The sequence below is a fragment of the Pipistrellus kuhlii genome, unplaced genomic scaffold, assembly GCF_014108245.1.
Source record: "Pipistrellus kuhlii isolate mPipKuh1 unplaced genomic scaffold, mPipKuh1.p scaffold_m20_p_8, whole genome shotgun sequence".
Lineage (NCBI taxonomy): Eukaryota > Metazoa > Chordata > Mammalia > Chiroptera > Vespertilionidae > Pipistrellus > Pipistrellus kuhlii.
Window position 1 is genome coordinate 67,476,691 of NW_023425584.1, and position 21,251 is coordinate 67,497,941.

At 40.0% G+C, this 21,251-nt stretch overlaps 1 protein-coding gene across 2 annotated transcripts in view; it reads left to right on the forward strand.

The window, feature by feature from the left end:
• The window catches only part of KIF13B (kinesin family member 13B), a 185,494-nt gene that overhangs the window by 131,471 nt on the left and 32,772 nt on the right, over positions 1-21,251 (forward strand). For both annotated transcript variants that reach the window (XM_045576884.1, XM_036423524.2), the window contains exons 25-35: positions 1,074-1,220; positions 2,044-2,073; positions 4,051-4,150; positions 4,689-4,815; positions 5,555-5,610; positions 7,741-7,865; positions 9,141-9,317; positions 11,977-12,069; positions 15,743-15,895; positions 16,648-16,725; positions 17,987-18,040. In XM_045576884.1, coding sequence (XP_045432840.1) covers positions 1,074-1,220; positions 2,044-2,073; positions 4,051-4,150; positions 4,689-4,815; positions 5,555-5,610; positions 7,741-7,865; positions 9,141-9,317; positions 11,977-12,069; positions 15,743-15,895; positions 16,648-16,725; positions 17,987-18,040 — 1,140 coding nt within the window. The remainder of the gene's footprint in view (positions 1-1,073; positions 1,221-2,043; positions 2,074-4,050; positions 4,151-4,688; positions 4,816-5,554; positions 5,611-7,740; positions 7,866-9,140; positions 9,318-11,976; positions 12,070-15,742; positions 15,896-16,647; positions 16,726-17,986; positions 18,041-21,251) is intronic.

The window sequence follows — 21,251 nt, forward strand, 5'->3', positions numbered from 1 at the left end:
GGAATTAGACCAATGAATCCAGGATAGTATTAATCATTCTTATTTTTATTTTGCTTATTACTTAAAACAAATCATATTACATAGGCTGGGTTTGGTAATTTGTTCTTTTTATGTTTTTATTTTCAAATATATTTTTATGGATTTCAGAGAGGACAGGAAAATGAGAGAGAAATAGAAATATCAATGATGAGAATCATTGACTGATTGCCTCCTGCAAGCCCTCTATTGGGGATTGAGCCTGCAACCAGGCACGTTCCCTGACCAGGGATCAAACTGTGACCTCCTGGTTCATAGGTCAATGCTCAACCACTGGCCAATCTGCTCTTTTCTTAAAAGTCTAGGTAACATCTATCACTATAACATCTGTCAATATACTCTCTATATTTTAACTTAAAATATAATGTATATTTTTAACAGCTACATTTTATTATATATAGTAAAGTTTTAAGCAGTTAACAATATTTTTACATTTGATTATATAACTAGTTGTTTTTTTATTCTTAACATTGCTTTATGATTCTTTAAATGCATACCTCATTATTTACTTAGAAGATATTTCCAGAAAGTTGAATTGCTGGGTCAAGGAAAACTTAAATTTTTTATTTAAATTGCTTTGCAGAAAACTTTACCAATTTATATTCCCACCAATAGTCTATGTAAGGTAACTACTTTGGGAAATTTTGGAAATTGCCTTTTTAAAAGGTAATTGTCAGCTTAGTAAGTGAAAATAACTATGTATCCTGCTAATTTTAATTTATATTTATTTGATTATTAGTAAGTTGAATGTTTTTTATTGTCTAGCTATTTGTGTTTCTCTTGTTAGAATGTTTTCTTTTAACGTTTCTTATTAAAAATGTGTAAACCATATATTTGTTCTGTGATTTTCTACTTGCTTAAAAGCTAATTTATCATGATTAGTTTTTCAGTTTGTAGTATGCTATTTCACATTTAAAATAGGATAGTATCTCCAAATTAAATGCTTTTCCTAACATCAGCCTGTAGAGGTCTCTGTAAACCAAATTTTTACCAATGAAACCAATTTTAAGAGGTAGTTAAAATTGTCTGTGTTACAGGGGCAGTCCCGGCGAGTACAAGTGGAAGTGAAGACTGTGCAGGAGTCTGGGACGTTACCACTGATGGAAGAAAGTATATTGTCCGTTGGCATTGGGTGTGTGAAAGTTAGAGCACTCAGATCCCCGAAGACACATGAGACCTTCCATGTGAGTTATGTTCTTGTAAAAGACCCATTAGGTGAGCGTATCTGGGAACCTGTCAGAAAATGTCTTCCACGAATAATTCTTTCAATATTCCTTTTGTTTTCCTTTGCTGTCTTTTTATTTTTTAACCTGGTATCTCACTGTACTAGACTGTTGGTTTTGTCCTGGTACGTGTCAAGCTGAGGGTTAATCAGATATCTTAGACTCCAGAAAGTCCTCAGTGCCTACTCCTGATTAACCTCCTCCATCACCACCCTCTGCAGAAACCCCCTGCTGGTTTGTAAGGACTGTCTGCCAGCAGGTGTTTGATTTCCCCTGGGAGTGGGACTGTAAACCCAGCAGGGGAAGTATTGTATTGGTTCCCGGAAAAGGTCAAATATACATTCTTCACTTTCCCATGAGAAGCTCAAGATTTTACTCCAACCTTCTGAAAACTATCAAACCAAGAGTGAGGGTGAGCATGGGCGGGAGATGAAGCAGTATGTTATTCATTAAATTAGAAAATATGGCCGAAACTGGTTTGGCTCAGTGGTAGAGCATCAGTCTGCCAACTGAAAGGTCCCGGGTTCGATTCCGGTCAAGGACATGTACATTGGTTGTGGGCACATCCCCGATGAAGGGTGTGCAGGAGGTGGCTGGTCGATGTTTTTCTGTCATCGACGTTTCTGGCTCTCTATCTCTCTCCCTTCCTCTCTGCAAAAAATCAATAAAATATATTTTAAAAAATTAGAAAATATGAAGTCTGGGGAAAGATTTAGGTTGTTTAGCATTGCCTGATGCTTGGATAATTGTTTTGGTTCTGCATAATGTATTTTTTTTCTTTTAGGAGGAAGAGGAAGACATGGATAGCTACCAGGTAATGAAGCACCTCTTAGCCTCATCACATAAGTTTGATTAAAGTACCCATTCCTGAGTCTTGCTATACTGTTACTTAATAATAACACAATTAATTTTTATTCAAATATCGCCTTTCCTCAGATTAATACAGTAGGGAAGAATCAGTGTGTCATAGACTGTAAAGCCATAGTCTGTACAGTCAGTTTAGGTTGGGAATCATTTGTGACTTTTATCCTTTTCCTAACCTGGTGCTCCCCACCCAGGTTCCCTACAGATCTATTTCTGCAAATTCTCTTCCTTATTTGTTCTGTCCTTGCTTGGACTCACCCACCCCTTTTCCGATAACAGCTGTGTCATACTGCTCTTCCGTCAAGACCTGCTCCTAGATATTTGTCTTACTTTAAGCCAGGTCTTGCTTCTTCCACTTCATGGAGTTATATGGATTTAGTTTTGTATCTCCTCCTGCCCCTCCCCTTTTCCTAATCTCCTATAAAATTCTGTTTATGTCTGTTAAGTTTTATCTTGTTAGTCTTGTTAGGACTCTCAGAGCTCTTTGGATCCTGATTATGTCATCCAGTGTAGTCACTCTCCTGGTTTTGCATCATTCTAATTTGATAAAAGTGTCTGCCTTCCTATATAAGTCACTGATAAAAATATTGTATCAGAGAGGGTTAAATACAAAGTCCTATGGCACAACAATAGAGTCTTCTTTGAAGCTGACATTATTTCATCAATCACTGTTCCTTATATGTGATATTTCAGCCATTTCTGATCTCATTCAAGTAGACTCGTATATTTCTCCATCATGTCCACACGAATGTCATGAGCTATTTGGTTAAGTGCCTTAGTGAAATCCAGATACACACCATATCCACAGCATTCCACTGATCTACCCAGTCCTGTACCTTTTTTACAAAAGGAAAAGAGGTGAGATTGGTCTATAGTCAGGTGTCGACTGGCAGAATTGTTTGGCTGTTGATAATGCCCCTGTTCCCACTCCCCTCCTTCCACCAAACCAAGGGAGAGAAACATGTTGAAGACTGTAGTGAAGAACTTTGAAGAAATCTTACAGTGGTCCTAAAGAATATAAATACGAAGGTTATTGATAGCTTTTGTAATTTTTATCCAATCCTGAGACTTTGGAGAAGATCTTACTTGTGAGTGCTTGGAGTTCTGCACTTTGAGCCAATAGAAAAAAACTGATTCTGGATATCAGGGTAGCATTTCAGAAAATCTTACTCTAGAATAGGGGTGTTGAACTCAATCAGAGAAGGGGCCAAAATCTAAAATCCAGCCTAAATCGAGGGCCGAATGGTTTACTGAACAGTCATAAACTGTCATTGTGATGGAAACGCAGCGGAGTGCAGTGATGACAGCGCGGTGCGGGCCACATTGCAAGGCCTGGCGGGACGGATTTGGCCCGCGGGCCTTGTGTTTGATACATGTGCTCTAGAACAATGATGCTTTAATTTCTGAAAGTTACTATTCTGAATAATGGCTGGAGCCAACTAGTGATGATAATAGACATCTGTATATATAAAAGCCTAAGTGACTGTTGCAACCAGAATGGCTGGAACAATGGGTTGACCAGTCTCTTTGATGCTCACTGACCACCAGGGGGTAGATGCTCAATGCAGGAGCTGCTCCCTGCTAGTAAAACTCCCACAGCCAGTCTGCAGCCCTTCTCCCCCAATTACTCCCTCCCATCGGCCCCAATATAACTAGAGGCTGGTGCATGAATTTGTGCATGGGTGGGGTCCAGCCAGCCCACTCCAATTGGGCTGGGCCAGCTGAGGGGAGCAGTCATGGGTGTTTGGCTGGCTGGCCCCACCCCCTGGTCAAACTCCCTGTCAAGAAGATAATTTGCATATTAGCCTTTTATAATATAGGATACTTAACATTTTTGAAGCACATTAGAGTAAGTAAGATAGAGCATCGGTTTTAGATATATCACCTACACATTATATTTGCTGTCATTTCCCTTGTTTTCTTCCAGGATCGGGATTTAGAGAGACTACGTAGAAAATGGCTAAATGCGTTAACAAAACGTCAGGAGTATTTAGATCAACAACTGCAGAAGCTTGTCAGTAAACATGGTAGGAAAAGCACATTGAATATTTCTCTCCCCCCATTTGTAGCCACGCAAATTAGAAGTAAATGATCACATCAGTTATGGGGATGGCAAGAGCATAGGAATGTTATTTGTGTCATAGCCTTTCCGAAGAACATTTATGTAATTCGAGTGATGTCTCTGCATAGGTCTCTCTTGGCCCCCATCAGAGAAAGAGAAAATATGGTACACAAAATAAACTTTGTTCCTCAAAAATAACTTCAGGGAACACGCTAACATTTCTTGATTTCTTGTCCAAAGTACTTAAATCCTCTAACTCTGGAAGAAATTATTCAGGCCTTCCACGAATTGGGTATGGCCTCTGTAAGAGTACATCAGCCTTGCTAGCTTATAGTTTTTTTTATCATAATTTTTTTTTAATCATGAATTCAGGAAGTTATAAGTTTCTAGTGAACCCTCATCAATAAGTAACTGAAATATAGACAAATCCTGTTGATACACAGGTCAAAAGTGTAAGTAGCAAGTGAAATAGCCCTGTCTGATCCTCATTCCTGATGTTTTAGATAAAACAGAGGATGATGCTGACCGTGAAGCTCAACTTCTAGAGATGAGGTTGACTCTAACTGAGGAGAGGAATGCGGTCATGGTCCCCTCCGCCGGCAGTGGGATTCCAGGGGCCCCAGCAGAATGGTATGCATGCTGCCACATGTCTCCTAAAGTTCTGGATGCTCACTAAGCCAACTGCTTTCTGTAGGAATGTTGCCTACGCTTTAATTAATGGCAGGCTCATTGCAGCATATGGGGGAACAGTTGTTTGAATTAGAGGAAGTGTTTAAATTATTTTCATGAGTTGGAATAACTATGGCCTAAAATTGTTTTATTAAATAATATTGTTATGAGCTCAACTAATTAAGATTTCTGAGAATCTAAATCAATATTTAGTATCAGTGCACTTAGCATTTAAAAAAAATAGTTAATATGTTAATTACTTGGGTCATTCCCTTAAAAGACCATTTGGTCATCATAAAATTGCATCTCTAGGAGTTTTTAGTTTTTGGCGCTTGTGAAAACTGTACTGTCAGCAGATTTCTGTGCCACTTTATAGAAATTAAAAATAGTAAATGAAGCCATATGGGGCCCTTAGGTATATAATTTTATAAGAAAGTAACTTTAAACAAGGAAGCCTCATTTATAAACAGGTATATGCGTCTTAGAAGATGGAGTTCTAATTTCAGAGCACATGATAATTACACCCGAGAGCACCCGAGAAGAGAGGCAGCACTTACCGCCAGGGCTCTGTGGCATCTGATGTTTATTACAGCAAACCCACAGTTATTGCTGGCTGGCTGTGATTAAGGCTGTGGCACCATGTCCGTGCTGCTGAGACTGTCTGCTTTATTTGAGATGCTATTTGTTCATTATGTTTTAGGACCCCAGTTCCTGGGATGGAAACACACATTCCTGTTATATTCCTTGACTTAAATGGTAAGTTAGGAGGTGCTTTTGGAAGGTTTACCTCTGACGCATTACTGTCCATGTAACACTTATATTGTAACAAAGGATGCAGTTGGGCAATTCTGTAGTCCTAAGGTTCAGGTTCACTTTATGTGTGCCAAAGGACTTGATACTTGACCAAGAATGAACTTTCTGAAAGAGTAGTATTTTTGTAACTGTGATAGGTATATTTCATCATGATGTGTTCTCATGTTTCATTCTACAGCCCGCACTGCTGTGTGCATGCTTTGTTCTTTCCTCAGTTTAGGAAGGTAGTCATGTTTTCCTGCACTTAAAATTAAAGGAGAATTCTTAGAAAAGGCTTCTCTCTGGAAGGGACTAATGACTAGTGATTGCTTATATAGCCTGTTTTCTTTTATCTGGTGCTTCCTTAACATTGCCTACTAAAGTTATCACTTTTTCTGTGAGTTCTTATGTCATTCATCCCTACTTTGCTTATTTTTTTAATGTCATTTTTTTTTTTTTTTTTACATTTTATGGTCATGTAAAAATATTTTGGGTGTGGTACATTTTATATATACTCTATCTGAAAAGGAAAATAAAAATGAAGATGTAGATTTAAAAAATAAGTTAAAAGTCAGCAGTTGAATTCCTAAAACATGTGCAGAAGAATTGTGTATTAAAATTAACTATGTTAAATGGGCAAGATGGGATGTCCTCAGAGCCTTTCTTTCACTGAGCTGGAAGTGAGTTATGATATCTGAGGTTTTTCATATCTTATGCTGGTTAGCTTATTTAGACACATGGGAGAGTTTCATATACACACAGAGTTTGAAAGAGGACTTAACCACTTCCACTGTCTGTCCACCTGATAGGGTTTTAACGTATTGCTGCAACACTTTCTTCTACCTTGTTCTCTTGAGCCTTGAACCTAAAGGTGACTCTGGCCTAGTCTTATGCTGAGTTCCTGGATAGGTGAATAGGTGAGCTGTGTGTGTGTATGAGAGTGTGTGTGTGTGTGTGTGTGTGTGTGTGTGTGTGTGTGAGAGAGAGAGAGAGAGAGAGAGAGAGAGAGAGAGAGAGAGAGAGAGAAAACTAAGCCTAAAGAAGACCTGTTAATATGGATATTCCTAGACACATCAGGAACTTGTTCAGCCTTATGCCCATTCTTGATCTGCCTAAGCCACATACTAAAATATACATTTGATTCCTACTTACAGTTTATGGACAGAGAGTTAGGAGGACAGGTTTGGAACTGAGTAACCAAAGGAACAGTGACAGCTCAATGTAGTTTTTGATCCTGGATTGGAACAATGGAAAAATTTGAGTATGGACTCTATCTATTGTATATATATAAAAGCCTAAGTGACCGAACAACTGGTAGACTGGTTACTATGACACACACTGACCATCAGGGGACAGATGCTCAATGAAGAGCTGCTCCCACATTGGGAGTACCACTCAGCTGACCAACAGGTGCCAGATGCAGGGCTCACAGCTGGCTGCTGCAGCCCTGAGACCACAGTGGAGCAGCAGCGAGCCTACTGAGCTGTGAGCGATGGCAGCTCCAGGCACAGCAGGGCCAGAATGAGCAGGAGTGGCAGGCAGGAGCAGCAGTAAGCGCTGAACTGCTCGTTTTGGCCCGAACCCTGCAGGCTATGCCAAGGGTCACCACCAGTGCATGAATCCATGCACTGGACCTCTAGTATTATATAATTGGCTTCAGGAACTAGAAACCCCTACAGTTCCTAGTTCTGGTAGCCAATTGATTCTTTTAATGAACTCAGCTGTCAGATAATCGGAATCATTCTTGCTTCTACTTTTGTCAGTGCACTCTCAGGGAACTATATTTGGGTTATAATCTTATTAACATTTATGGACTGACCTTGAGTAACCTCTTAGGCATTTGGCTTCAGTTGCATTTTATGTAAAATAAGGCATAAAGGTAGGAGATTGGGTAAGATAATTTCTTGAGGCACTTTTCATCTCTAAGATCTGTGAACTATTTAATGGTCATCATCCTTGTCATGTAAGATTTTAGAGCCAAAGGAAATGAAATTTGAGGCAGAGGAATTTTAATACCAAGCACATTGAAATTTAACTGGTAGGGGTTATCCTTTAAAATGATCTTTGTACGTAATGGAACTTTCTTGTTTTTAGCGGATGATTTCAGCTCTCAGGATAACCTTGATGACCCAGAGCCTGGTGGATGGGATGCTACCCTCACTGGGGAAGAGGAGGATGAGTTCTTTGAACTGCAGATTGTCAAACACCATGATAGAGAGGTAAGTGGAACATAACTCAGGAGGACAGGATGAGAAGTAATTTCCTTCACCTTTCACTGAGCCTTTTGAAACAGCCAGCAAGGTTATTTCAGTGCTAACATTTCTAGAGAAATGTTAAATGGAAACTTTTCATTATGGCTTCCAGAAAGAATGGAACCACTTCCAGAAGGAGTGGATCATCAGATTAGTCCACACACCGCTTACTTCCTCTCCTGGTGAAGGCTGTGTGTTAGTGTTCATTGTACAGGTCTGTAGGGCCCACTCTCTAGGGAAATGCTGCTGAAGTGAAGAGGTAAAGTGATACCATACCTGGGATTTGCTTTGAAATTCTTCAGTTAATACTTTCTAAAAAAGGTAGAGTGAGGAGAGAATCAATGAATCCAATGTGGTAAAATCCTAATAATGTTGGAATTCGAGTGATGGGTATACAGTGGGGGTTCATTTAAAACTTTGGAGTATATTAGGAAAATTATAAAATATTTTAAGAAAGGGAAGTTGATGTGGTGCTTGAAGGACACATGGCCTACGATGCACAACCTGGGTCTGACAGGGGGAAGCAATCAGATAACCCAACTGTGGCACACTTTGTAACAGACGCCGGGCCCTTCTATCGTAGGTCAGTGTCATGCATGATAAAGAAAGACTGGGGCACCATTTCAGATTAAAGTAGAATAAAGGGACCATGACAGCTAAATGTAGTTTATGATCCTGGTTTGGAACAATGGGAAAATTTGAGTATGGACTCTTATGTCATAGTACGGCATCAATGTGAAATTTTCTGAATATGATAATATTCAGGAAGTCATTGGATGCCCTTGTTCTTAGATAATAATTGCTAAAGTATTTAGGGATATAGAGTTATATGTCTATAACTTTCCCTAAAGCAATTCAGCAAAAATTGATAACAGTGTGTGTATGTGGTTGAAGAAGAGGGAAAGGAAAAGTGGCCAGTGTTAACAGTTGATGAATCTAGATGAAAACCTGAATTTGAACTGAATTTCCAAAAACTTTTAATGTTCATGGCTGGCAGGTGAGCATTTAAAAAAAAAATAAATAAAATTCAAATCCAGCCAGCAGAGAACATTCTGCTCTGTATTCCCAGCCGAGGATGGTCAGGGCCACACCCTCATACTCCACAGTCTTCAGGTCAGGGCTCGTAGTAGACTCCCTCATGACCGGTGCGTTCCACCTCAGCCCAAGCCAGAGTGTCTCTTGGTGAGGTTTCCTGCTCTTAGGAGAAGACGGGGAAGCATGTTCTTTCTGTCTCCTCTGCAGGTGAAAGCGGAAGCTTCGTGGGACTCCGCAGTGCACAGTTGTCCTCAGCTCAGCAAAGGCACCCCTGGGGATGAGCGAGTGTTTCTGATTGTGCGGGTGACGGTCGGGCTCAGTCATCCAGCTGACATGCAGCTAGTGCTGCGCAAGCGAATCTGTGTCACTGTGCATGGCCGGCAGGTGAGTCACTCATCCTAGTGGAAGAAATGACTGGAAGCAGGGCAGGGCCGTGGAGTGACCGCTCTGGCCTCCTATACCACAGGCTCTGTGCAGCATCACACACTTCTTTTCAAGGGGCTATTCCTGGCCTGTAGCTGAGCTTGCTTCCATTCCAGAGCATGTTATCCTGACTTCCTCTGAGCCAGTAGTAAATCATTACATTGACAACCATTTATCAGGTGGTACAGAATCTTGTCAAGGTGAAGTTCGCCGTTTTTGTTTTTGACTTTTCATCTGGGTCCTCCAAGATGAGAAGGTGCACTGCAGTGAGCCTTTGTGCTTCTTACCCTTTGCTTTCCATACCTTTCTTTCCTTTCAGTCATCTCTCTGAATTGGCTGATTCATAAATTTGGGATGTGGACTCTTACTAGGCTTTGGGGTAAAAGATGAATAAGTAATAGTCTCAGTCCATAAAGAGACAGTGTCCATTGGCATGTGTCTGTGTTTAAACAGGTGACTCTGCTCTCCCATGACAGTGCCCTGATGCGGGTGCTCACCACGTTCTGGGAGAGGGCAGGTGCAGAAGGGAGAGTTCAGGCTGAGGATGTCAGGGGAGACCTGAGAGAGCAGGTTTCATGTGAGCTGCTTTTTTACAGACAAGGAAGGAGTTGTTGGCTGTTCCGTGTGCAGGGGTGGCGAGGATGGCAAGGGTGTGGCAGGCTTGGGGAACCTGGAGAAGCAGGTGCCCTGCAAAGCCCAAGGCTGTGGCCAGCATGGTTGCAGCTAGATTACGAAGGACTTTGTACCACATGAGGGCCACATTTAGTAGAACATTTCTGGGTGGATATAAACTCTTTCCGTTATTGATTTTGCAAATACAGGATTTGGGAGGTTGATTCTAGGGATTCTTTTTAACTGCCTATGCTCACTCTTTGGAGGCCTTTCCAATACACTGACTAAAACCAGAACAGAGGAAAATAAATCTTTTCATTTAAAAGAGCACAGTCATGGTTGACAGAGTTTTAGATGTAATCGCCACCCCTAAAAATTAATCTTTAATTCTAAATGTCACACTGATACAATCTTTGAAATGAAGACTGGTGGTAACGCTGTTAAAATTGCAGCTCTTTAGCTGGGCAATCCAACATCAATAAAGCCCAGGTCGCCGGGTTAGCCAGAGATGCATATGGTATGTCTCCCATTCAATCTTCTCTTCATTTCCCTTTTCTCAGAAGGCTTGATGGATTAAAATCGACACGCTAGGGAACATTTTGAAGAGTTACTTGCCGTTTCAGAACTAGAGATTCTGGTTGCCAAGCACTGAGACTAACCTGTTACAACCGAGACTGACTGGGTACTGGCCCCACAGGATATTTAACAGAAAGGGTACATGGTGGTGTCACCAAGTTTTTCTACATTTTTTTGTTTGTTTCTTTTTATTTTTTGTTGTAGGGATAAGGACTTGCCTCATTTTCCCCCCTGGTTGGAATGATTTGATAGTATCCAGTTGATTCTGAATGAAATGGTAGTATAGTAGGGCACAACAGTTTTTGTCCCAATTACAGGTATTTCATTTCTAAAAACGGCATCTGTACAGAAAAAACAGGGACTTCTTTAGGAGCCTAATACATGCAGGTCAGCTTCAGTAATTGCATAGACATAGAAAACAAGAAAGGGAGATAACAGCAGCACCCACACGCTCCCTCCCTTCCTGCCCACACACACCCATTAGAAAATAGCTGTAGCTCCTCTCTGGCCAGTGGGACTAGCTCAGCTTTGCAGGCTGTAGTCAAGAGAGTAAAGGGATGAAGTAATGGTCTCTTTGCATTCTAAAAGTTTAACATCTCTTTTAAAAATTAACTAAATATTACTAAATAGGAAAGAAATTACTCAGTAGGTTTGTGAAAATATGTATTCCTAAGACCAAGCAGTTTGATTTTTCTGTTTTCTTTGGGGGGTTTTCACATATTTCCTGCTTCCCTTTTTGCACGAGGAAAAAAGTTCTCTGTTAGTTTAATATTCTCTCTTCTTCTTATCTTTATTCACCAATTATATTCTGCCCTCATCCTTGCTCTCTTCAACCTCTACAGGATGTTCAGTCTTAGCAGCATCTTTAAATGAGTCATCTATGCATTAATTCAACAGTTCAATTCTTAACTGCAAAGAGCACAGTCAGCATAAACAATGACCATGCACTCTTAAATCATCCTTCATAACGATCCTGCTTTGGTCAAGAATTTAATGCCTGAACTTGTCAATATTCATGGTACAAGATGTCTATCGTACTGGGATAAAAAATGTGTAAGAGTCACCAGTCCTTGCTTACATCTTAGTTAGAAGGTCATTTTATTGTGTAGAAGTTAACAGCCTTATTTCTGTATAAGCAGAGTTGTACCAGATGCCTAGTGTCTGTTTCCAGAGGTCAGGATCTGTGCTTTCAATGTGTTGGGTATAGGACCTAGCACACATGTAGACACACAGATATCTAAAATGGGTTGTGTGCACTAAGACAAAGTTGAGGAATCTGTGTTTGGTGATTTGGATTTCAACTTGCATAGATTGGAAATATGTTCTCTTTCTTTTTGGTTGGAGTGAATGCAGTATCATTTACGCTGTTTTTCTGATTATATAAATTCAGTTTTTGAGGTGGGAAACCATATCTTCTATTTTGTTTTTCTAGGGTTTTGCTCAGAGTCTCCTAAAAAAGATGTCTCATCGAAGTTCTATTCCTGGCTGCGGAGTGACTTTTGAGATTGTCTCCAATATCCCAGAGGTGAATGATCATATGAAATTTGAATTTACTAAAAATAAACATGTAAAAAGAGATAACTCCCTGAAAAGCCACCTATCTAAGGTGTTATTATTATAGTTACTATTGTTATTTTATTATTATTTCTCTTTATGAACTAAGGGAGATATTCACAGGAATTAAACAAATCAGGCTTAAAATGTCCCTGACAGAAGGTTATTGGAGGATGCAGTTTATGCTTCCCAATGTTTAATCCCTGATTGAGAGAGTTATTAATTGGGCACTGCACCCCTGGTATTGGAGGCCTTCAGGACATGAGCAGGAGAAATGGGCCTACAAAAAGGATTCGATGACAGAGAGAAAGAGGAGCAGTCCCTCTCTACACTCAGTATCTGAAAGCTGAGTGTCTCGACACTCAGTGAGTGAGGAGGTGAGACTCCTTCCTCAGGAGTGGAGCATGGAGTGTGAGTCCTGGGGGCCCGCCTTCTCGCCTCACATGCCACCCACGTCAGCCCCATTCTCTTTATTTGAGGGTTTAGTATGTGTTCATTGATCCTATTGAGTATCTGAACAATAGATGGAACAATATAAATTTTAATTCAGAGAGCAGTTTTTGGAAGAGATTTCTTGTCTTGCAAAACAGTTTTTCTTTCAAATAATGTCAAATAGTAACTTGTTTTTCCTAGATCTTCAAAGTGTTAGACTTTTATAGTAAATATTAACTGTTAAACTATTTAATTTGGAGCCTGCTGAACAAATGTTAAGTCTGTTTTCAGAGTTAGACTACCTGCAAAATCTTGGGTCCATAATAAATTACTCTTTGCATACTTATATGTTTAACTAGAGACTTACTGTTTATTCTCTGCAACTGAATGTTTTGTATGTTTTTCTGGTTGTTTCAGATCTTAACTCTATAAGTGGTTTGAGTGTAGTTGAGAAACAGTGACAGCTATAATGAACCATCTCCATGTTTCCTTCCTCTCTTCATCTTTCTGTCCCCCATCACTTCTCCCTTCCTATTTTTAGTTTTCTTATCTTCTTTAAAAGTGTTTTGATTCTTCAGGTGGTGTGGTTTTCAAAGGAAGAAATGTGAGGGAAAGAGCTGAAATAGAAATATAACCTTGTGTGTTTGGGTTACCTGCTAATAATTAGCTAAACACGTCAGTTGGCAAACATAATTTTTACATTGCCAAATTCTGATGATAAAGTAAAAGGGAAAGTGGATCTTAAAGCCTACAGTGAAAGGACTATTAATTAGTTAATTTTTTTTATTTAAAAACAAAAAGATCCCTTAAGCCTTGGCCATTGTGGCTCAGTGGGTTTGATTCCTGGTCAAGGTCACGTACCTGGGTTTCAGGTTCACTCCCCACCCCAGGTTGGGGTGCCTGTGGGAGGCAACCAATTCATGTGTCTCTCTCACCTCGATGTTTCTCTCTCTCCTCCTTCTTTCCTCCCTTTTTCCACTCTGAAAAGCAATGGGAAAAGTATCCTCTGGTGAGGATTAACAACAACAACAAAATGATCCCTCGAGAAGCTAGTTCTCATCATGAAAAAGCCCCAGAAAGTCCTTTTGTGTTCCATATTTCAGAAGCTGTGAGGGCTTGGTGGCAAGAAGTGGTCATAGGCCAGAGAACAACAAAAAACATATTCACTGTGTGTGTGTGTGTGTGTGTGTGTGTGTGTGTGTGTTTTAGCAATGTGAATGCTTTCATTGCTGGTGGGAGTATAAAATGATTCTCCACTTTAGAAAATAGACACCTACCCCATGACTCAGTAATTTCATTTCTAAGTTCTTACCCAAGAGAAATGGAAGCATATGTCCATAAAGACTTGCACAGGAATATTCGTAGCAGCTTCTCAAAATAACCTGAAACCAGAAACAACTCAAACATCCATCATCAGATAAATGGATAAATAAATTGTGGTATCTCCATATTGTGGAATCTTGATCAGCTATATAAAGAAATGGACTATATGAATGAATCTTAAAATTATGCTGAGTCAAAGAAGCTAAATACAAAAGAGTATGATTTCATTTATTTGAAGTTCCAAAAAAGGTGAAATGCTTAACGTATGTGGTCAGAGAAATTATCTTGCCTTGAGGAGGGCTGGGTTGATTGTGAAGCCCATAAATGAACTTCCTGAGGTAATGGCAATGTGTTATGTTTGATAGGTGTGTGGGTAACATGGAGCCATATGCGTTTCTTACAACTCAAGTTTCCCCTTTCTTAGAAAATCAGGATAATGTCTGTACCCTTCAGACACTGAAAAGTGTTCTGTGTTGAGTGGAAAAGCAAATATTACTCTAGCCTTGCCTCTTTTGCTAATTATGTGACCTTCCTCTTCCCTCATCTATGAAATGAAGATCATTTTCTTCTCAGGGTTATTGAAAGGTTCACATGCATTACTATAGAAATAAAAAATGTAGCCATCTTCCCAATTCTCCCTTTTTTTATCCATCTTAATACTCATTTATTATTATTGTTTATTATTATATTTTTTAATCCTCACCTGAGGACATGCTTAGAGGGAGAAAAGATGAGGGAGGGGGGACATCGGTGTGAGAGAGAAACTTCAATCAATTGGTTGCCTTCCACATGCACCCTGACCAAGGATCAAACCTGGAACCCAGGCATGTGCTCTGATCAGGAATCAAACCAGCGACCTTTGATGCACAGATGATGCTTAATCAATCGAGCCCCTCCAGCCGGGCTCTGATGCTCATCTAAATTTTAACAAACATTTTTGGAAGTTGGAATGTGCCTTATTATTAATGATGTCTTAAAATCAGTAAGCAGACATTTTTTCTCCTTAGAGGTATATAAAATGATGGGTTTTTTTTTTCATTACAGTTGATGGCATCTTAAGATGCAGTGGCATATGGATATATATTTTGTAGTTTTTGACAAATTCACAAGTAAATAAAGTATTTGATTTTCCCTGAGCAGAATAATTTGTTATGAACTAAGTTTGCTGGAAATAAATACATTAATAAAATCCCACCCCGACTTGTGTATATCCCATTCATATGCATGGCCGGTCCATGTCAGACAGAGGAGCAGGGTTGGGCTGTGCTGGAAAGCACAGGGAGAATTTTCCTGGATATTTCTCTTCTTGGTCAGCTCTGCCGCTCCGGAGTTGAGGATCGAGACCAGTTGTAGAAGCCAGTGCACCTTGACTAGTCTGTGGCAGGCTGCTTAGTGAAAGTGTTGAAACCCACCCTTCTTTCCATTCTTATTCTCCATCCCCATGTCTGCCTCTTACTAGGCTTGTTTGGATCCCACCCTTATCTAGCTGTTCCCCAGCTCCTCATTCTTCTCTCCTGCCCCTCAAGATGCGTTCCTAAAATACTGTTTGTTATATTTCCAACTAGCCCACCAAATCCTTTCTAACCAGTAATGCTTTTGTTTACAGTGGGAATCAAATAGGGAACAGTTTTGTTGAGAACGTACTATTTCAGCTACGTTGTGTTTAACTAACCTTTCAAAGCAACCTCACCACTGTTTATACCGTGATTTCTGTGGGAAAACGCATTCTGAGTTCCAGAAGCTGACTTTACAATGGAACTTGGGCCTATATCCCATTTGTTAGCTCAGTACTCTGTATGTACATGTGTGTCCGTGTAGATCAAGATGCTTTTAATACTGTTTTCTTCTGCCATGTATTTAATTTTAATATATAACTTCCCATTCTCCAGGATGCCCAGGGCGTAGAGGAACGAGAAACATTAGCGAGAATGGCAGCTAATGTGGAAAACACGGCTTCTGCTGACTCCGAGGCTTACATTGAAAAATACCTTCGAAGCGTGCTGGACGTGGAGAACTTGCTCACTCTGGATCGCATTCGCCAGGTCAGCCCCGCGGCGCTCGGTGCAATGGGGCTGACCCAGCCCAATTCTGTGTTTGACTTTCGGCATCACAGGACTGTTACGTGTAAACTTTGAAGCATCTACTTAAGTGGAGCATATTAACTTAGCCTTGCCAATGTAGTCTGTGAAGATACAAGAGTTACATTTGGGAAGTTATTGTTTCTAAGGCGCTGTCTGGTATCTAGTTGCCTTGAAGTAATAGGAGAAAATATTTAACTTTTGCTAGCTAAAGAATCACTTAAAAAATTCCTTCACCCTGGGCAGTAATGTTGCTGAAGAAATATGTAGTAGTGAGGCACAGGGTTCCTTTGCTTAGCTGGACATGCCTCCCGCAGCCATAGAACGGTCTCCAGACGGGAGAACAGAAATGCTAGCAGTAAACCTAGCCCTCAGGGAGACCCTAAACCTTATGCTACCTAGCAATGAGACTTTTTGCAACCAAACATACTAGTGAAAAATAAAAGTAAATGATCTGATTTTCACAACCTTTCTCCTGGGACGGACTTTCTGCCAGTTTCAGTGGGGCCGTCGGTATAGAGGAGTGAAGCATCAAGGTAGCCTGTCAGCTCTGTAGCTAACACAGTAGTTGTAATGGGATCACTAGTCATGTGGAGTTACAGCTATTACATATAGAACTAGGAATGTATGTGTAGGAGGTCACTCAAGGCTTGCTTTCAGTGGTATTGCTTCGGAGTGTCTCTGATACACAGTTTTCCTCTGCTTCTGACTGGCAGGAAGTTGCAGTGAAGGAGCAGTTGACCGGCAAAGGGAAGCTGAATAGGAGGAGTATCAGCTCTCCCAATGTGAACAGAGTGAGTACATGGCGTCCCATTCTATGTCCTGGAAGCTAGCAAAAGTGTCTCCTTCCTCTTCTCTTTCCTTGAATAGCTCTTCCCCATCCTTTAAATCTCACCTCAGATACCATTTCCTTGTCTGAATGGGTTGAAGGGCCTCTTTTCTCTTCCCTGGAGAATCTTCATGGCTCTCTCCCTGCCATTCCCGATGTCAGGGGGAAGTACCATTTATTGATAAGTACCACTCTGATGTTTCTCGTTTCTTTAGCACCAATGCCTGCCACAGTGACTGGGTGTTCTGTGACCAAGTGCCTAGGGCAAGCCATTTGAATTTTCTGGACTAAATTATTTTTAAATTGATGAGAAGTCTGGGTTAGGTTTACAAACTCAATTGCTAACAGGCCATCCAGGTTAGTATAAATGAGTAAAATAAGTTTATTTCATAACAGTGTCTTAAGTTTTTTTTTTTTAAGACATGAATGTATAGTTTATGTGCATATTAAGCATGCAGATAATAATTCACAAGAAATATGCCTGTGGTCCTGATTTACCCCTCCTTCCTTTTGAAAAATATATGGATATAGGAAACATTGTACCTTTGTCTGGACTTTAGGCCAAGAAAACCCACAGTACAAGCATGTGACAAAGAGCAGCTGACCCTCAGTCTTAGCCTTTGAGACGCAATAGTGATGGGGCCCCCGAGTGACTGAAAGACATCACTCGTGCTCTCAGACTGAATGGTTGGGAGCGTTCTCAGAGGTTAAGAAGTATCACTTTAATTCAGCATTCATATCTCTCGTTCCTTCGGAAAATGATATGTTTAAATGTACTGATACATGCTGAGATTTATTATTTAGAATACTATGATTTAAAATAGCTTTTGTGTATACATTTGCTATGAATACCCAGAAAAAGGAGTCATAAGATCAGGATACATAAGATAACCAGTAACCTGTATCTTTTAAATGGAAAGGGATAAACGAATGAAGTGTTTTTTATTGAGGCCCAGTTGGTTGTTTCCTCAGCATAAACTGGGTATCTGATCTTATACAAACCTCCCTTCTTAAAATTGTAGCTAACCAAATCGATTTAAAAAATGTGCCTTCCAGTCCCAAAGGCCACTCGTCTACGTTTGCAGCTATGGCCTTGGCAGCCTGTCTGCTCCTACCCAATTGGAACATTCTGTTGACTCAGTTTTCAAAATCTTGTATTTCCAGGGTCGTAGATTTATGTACTTTTACACATAGAGGACTAATCTCCCTCCTTATTTCTTCTTCAGTTGTCTGGCAGCCGACAAGATCTCATTCCTTCTTACAGTCTAGGCAGCAACAAGGTACGTGTTTGTAACTATTTTCTGTCTGTCTCAGCCTATTATATTTCCCCTTCAGCTCTCCTCTCAGTGACCACACACTAGTCTTGCAGGCCCAAATCTCTCCTACTCTTCTATGCATGTGGAATTTATTAGGATGTGTTTAGAGTTCACTTCTTTTTATCTGATAGATAAAAAGCCTTCGTGTTACTCTAATTTGGGGGGGCGGGGGGAGATGTTAAAAAACAAATTGGTTATTAAGTTCATATGCCTGTTTAAAATACTCTTCTTGTTTGTACCAGAAAAAGAAATTAAAGTCAGATTTTTAATAGTAAAATACTGATGTAATGATTGAAAATGTATAATAAATATGAAGATGATACCTAAAAGTTAGTACTATTTGTTAGAAGAAAGAAAAATGAGGGAACAGAAATTTTGTTAGCTGGAATTTATTTACTTGTTAATATAGCTTTCCCTGATTGAACAGAGTTTTAAGCATAGATATATCATTATTATTAACTTTAAAGGGATCTCTTGAAGATGTCATAACTAGATGTCACATATTACAGTTTGTGTCTGATATTTTTTGAGGACCCTGATTAGATGTTAGCACTCTCAAATGTCGATAACATGCTCTGTGTTGATATCTTAATCCTTAGGAGTTGAACTAGTGGGAGGGATTTATCACCAAGGCTAGGCTCGGAGGGCAAGTATAGGAGCAGGAACTGGCCAGAGCGAGAAGAGGAGTCCCTCAGAGAGGGAGGAAGGTTTGGAAGGGAGAGTGGCTTGGAAACTGGGGGAGAAAGGGTTCCAGATTCTTTAGAGACATAAAGTCAGGACTGAAAGACTATTTTGGATGTGACAAGTAAGAGTGTATTGGAGACCTTGCCCAGGGCAGTTTCTATGAAGGGCTGGGTAGAAGTTAGCTGGACATGTCACTTAAATGAGTAATTATAATCTTACACACTTCAGTTACTCTTCAGGACTTTACTTGTTTGAGCCATCATTTAAAAAATATATATATTTTATTGATTTTTTTTTTTTTTTTTTTTTTACAGAGAGTAAGGGAGACACAAATAGAGAGTTAGAAACATCGATGAGAGAGAAACATCGATCAGCTGCCTCTTGCACCCCCACATCTAGGGATGTGCCCACAACCAAGATACATGCCCTTGAATGGAATCAAACCTGGGACCCTTGAGTCCGCAGGCCAACGCTCTATCCACCAAGCCAAATCGGTTTTGGTTGTTTGAGTCATCTTGATTTCTTGGGGTGTCTGAGTAACTTAGCAAAATTGCGGAAAGCCTGATTTCCATCCTCTTTGATTATCCCCATGTCAGTGTGCTGTCCCAGCAACAAGGATATGTCCACCCTATTGCAGTATATATTTTCAGTAGGCATTACTTAAAAAAAGTTAAATACCCTTTTTCCCTAGTTTGCAATCTTCCTCAGCCAAGGCAGTCTCGCCCTCTGACAAACGTTAGAGGTGGTGTCAGGGAGAGCGGAGGGGCCAGCTTGCCATTGCTAACTTTGTTCCCAGTGCAGCCATGGAACGAGCCCTAAAAGGGTACCAGGTATAACTGGGCTTCAGTCAACTTCTGTCATTGTCCTGTGCTTGTTTTCATATCTGCAGGTTACTAGTAAAAGGACTATATTTACACTGTAAATATTTATCTCTTTTTTGAGTCCAGCATGACTAGAGAGCAATCCAGTTCCTGAGGAGGGGTGGCTGGATATTGAGAAAATGAAAGAAAGAGACAGGCACAGAGATAGAAAGGAAAAGCTGGGACCAAGTGGGACCACTGTCCTCCGACATGGATATGGACAGTGACCCTGAGCCAATACAGCGTATTCATTTTATACAGCAAAAAATAGGAAGTTTTACTACAAGTCGAAACAAAGGAGATTATGTGCTTTCTTGGGTGGGCCAGAGTCGTATTCACTCCTGGTGCTTGGCTGGATTTAAATAACAAACCCACCCCCTGGCACCTGGGACCAAGATCAAGCTAACAACGCTCTTGCCTTTTGGCAAAGAGTGTTTCCAGGATGTGGTTTTGCCAATGGCCACTGGATTCAGCTGACAATAAATAAAGAAATGCCCATGCGCCTTCCCTGGTAATCTCTACAGTTTACATATAAAAATTAGAGACCTTTGCTTTTCACTAGGGGAAAGGTAGAGAAAAAGTGTTCTAAGACAGATTTTTATAAATAAGGAATAAGGAAATTCATGTGATAGAGGATTATAACTGTGATGCTCGAAAAGAAAGTGGAAAGAACACTAAGCAGCAGAGTTTTGATTTCAAGCTCACTTCAGTAAGGGAGTACAGGGTATACTTACCCCCCACCCCACCCACTTTCAGACGGGGGGCCCCTCATCCAAACCAGAGCATATTAATAGATTTTTAGGGAAAATAAATATTTTTAAAATTATATTTTCTTACTAGAAGAAAAGAACCCTCCGTAACTCCCTCCCTACTGCCCCAGCATTAGTAGCAAGGAACAGAGTTTGCCCTGTGGCCTTTTAAATGAAACAATGGAAAAACATCTTCAAATATGGCATTGCTTGGAATTCAAAGTTTGTTATTAATGTTATTCATAATACAGTTCCTCAGGATTGAGTAATGTTTAAACTAATTAACATACAAATGATCTAAATCCTATTAACTCTCTTTACACTGCAACAGTGCTTATATACATATGAAATGACCTGAGGTCAAGGGAGTCCATTGTGACATTGTCTTTAATGGCAGATTAGAAACAAACTAAATGTCCGTTCGTTTAATCTGATTACATACATTTTATGTGCATCTGGGTGTGCACATACATGTGCAATAAATAAATGGTATGTTGTGCAGCTATAAAAACAATAAGGAATCCTTCCAGGTGCTAATATGGAAATTTAGTCTATAAACTTTGTATATCACCAGGATATACTAAGTAATTAAAATGAAGTGCTGGATGTATAGTAGGCTGCCATTGTATTATTGAAGGAGGGGACAAGAGGGAAGTGTGTGGCAATTTTTAGATTTGCTTATACATACATAAGAAGTAGCATGAGGATATATTATAAACTAATACCATTTCTTATCTGCCTGGGAGAGGGTGGAAATGTGTGGGGAACTGAGCAGGCACTGGGAGGGGGAAGGCAGCTTCTCACTTTGAATTGTATGAATGCCTTTTTATATTATTTGGTTTTGGAGCATATGAACAAATTACCTCTTTACAAATTAAATAC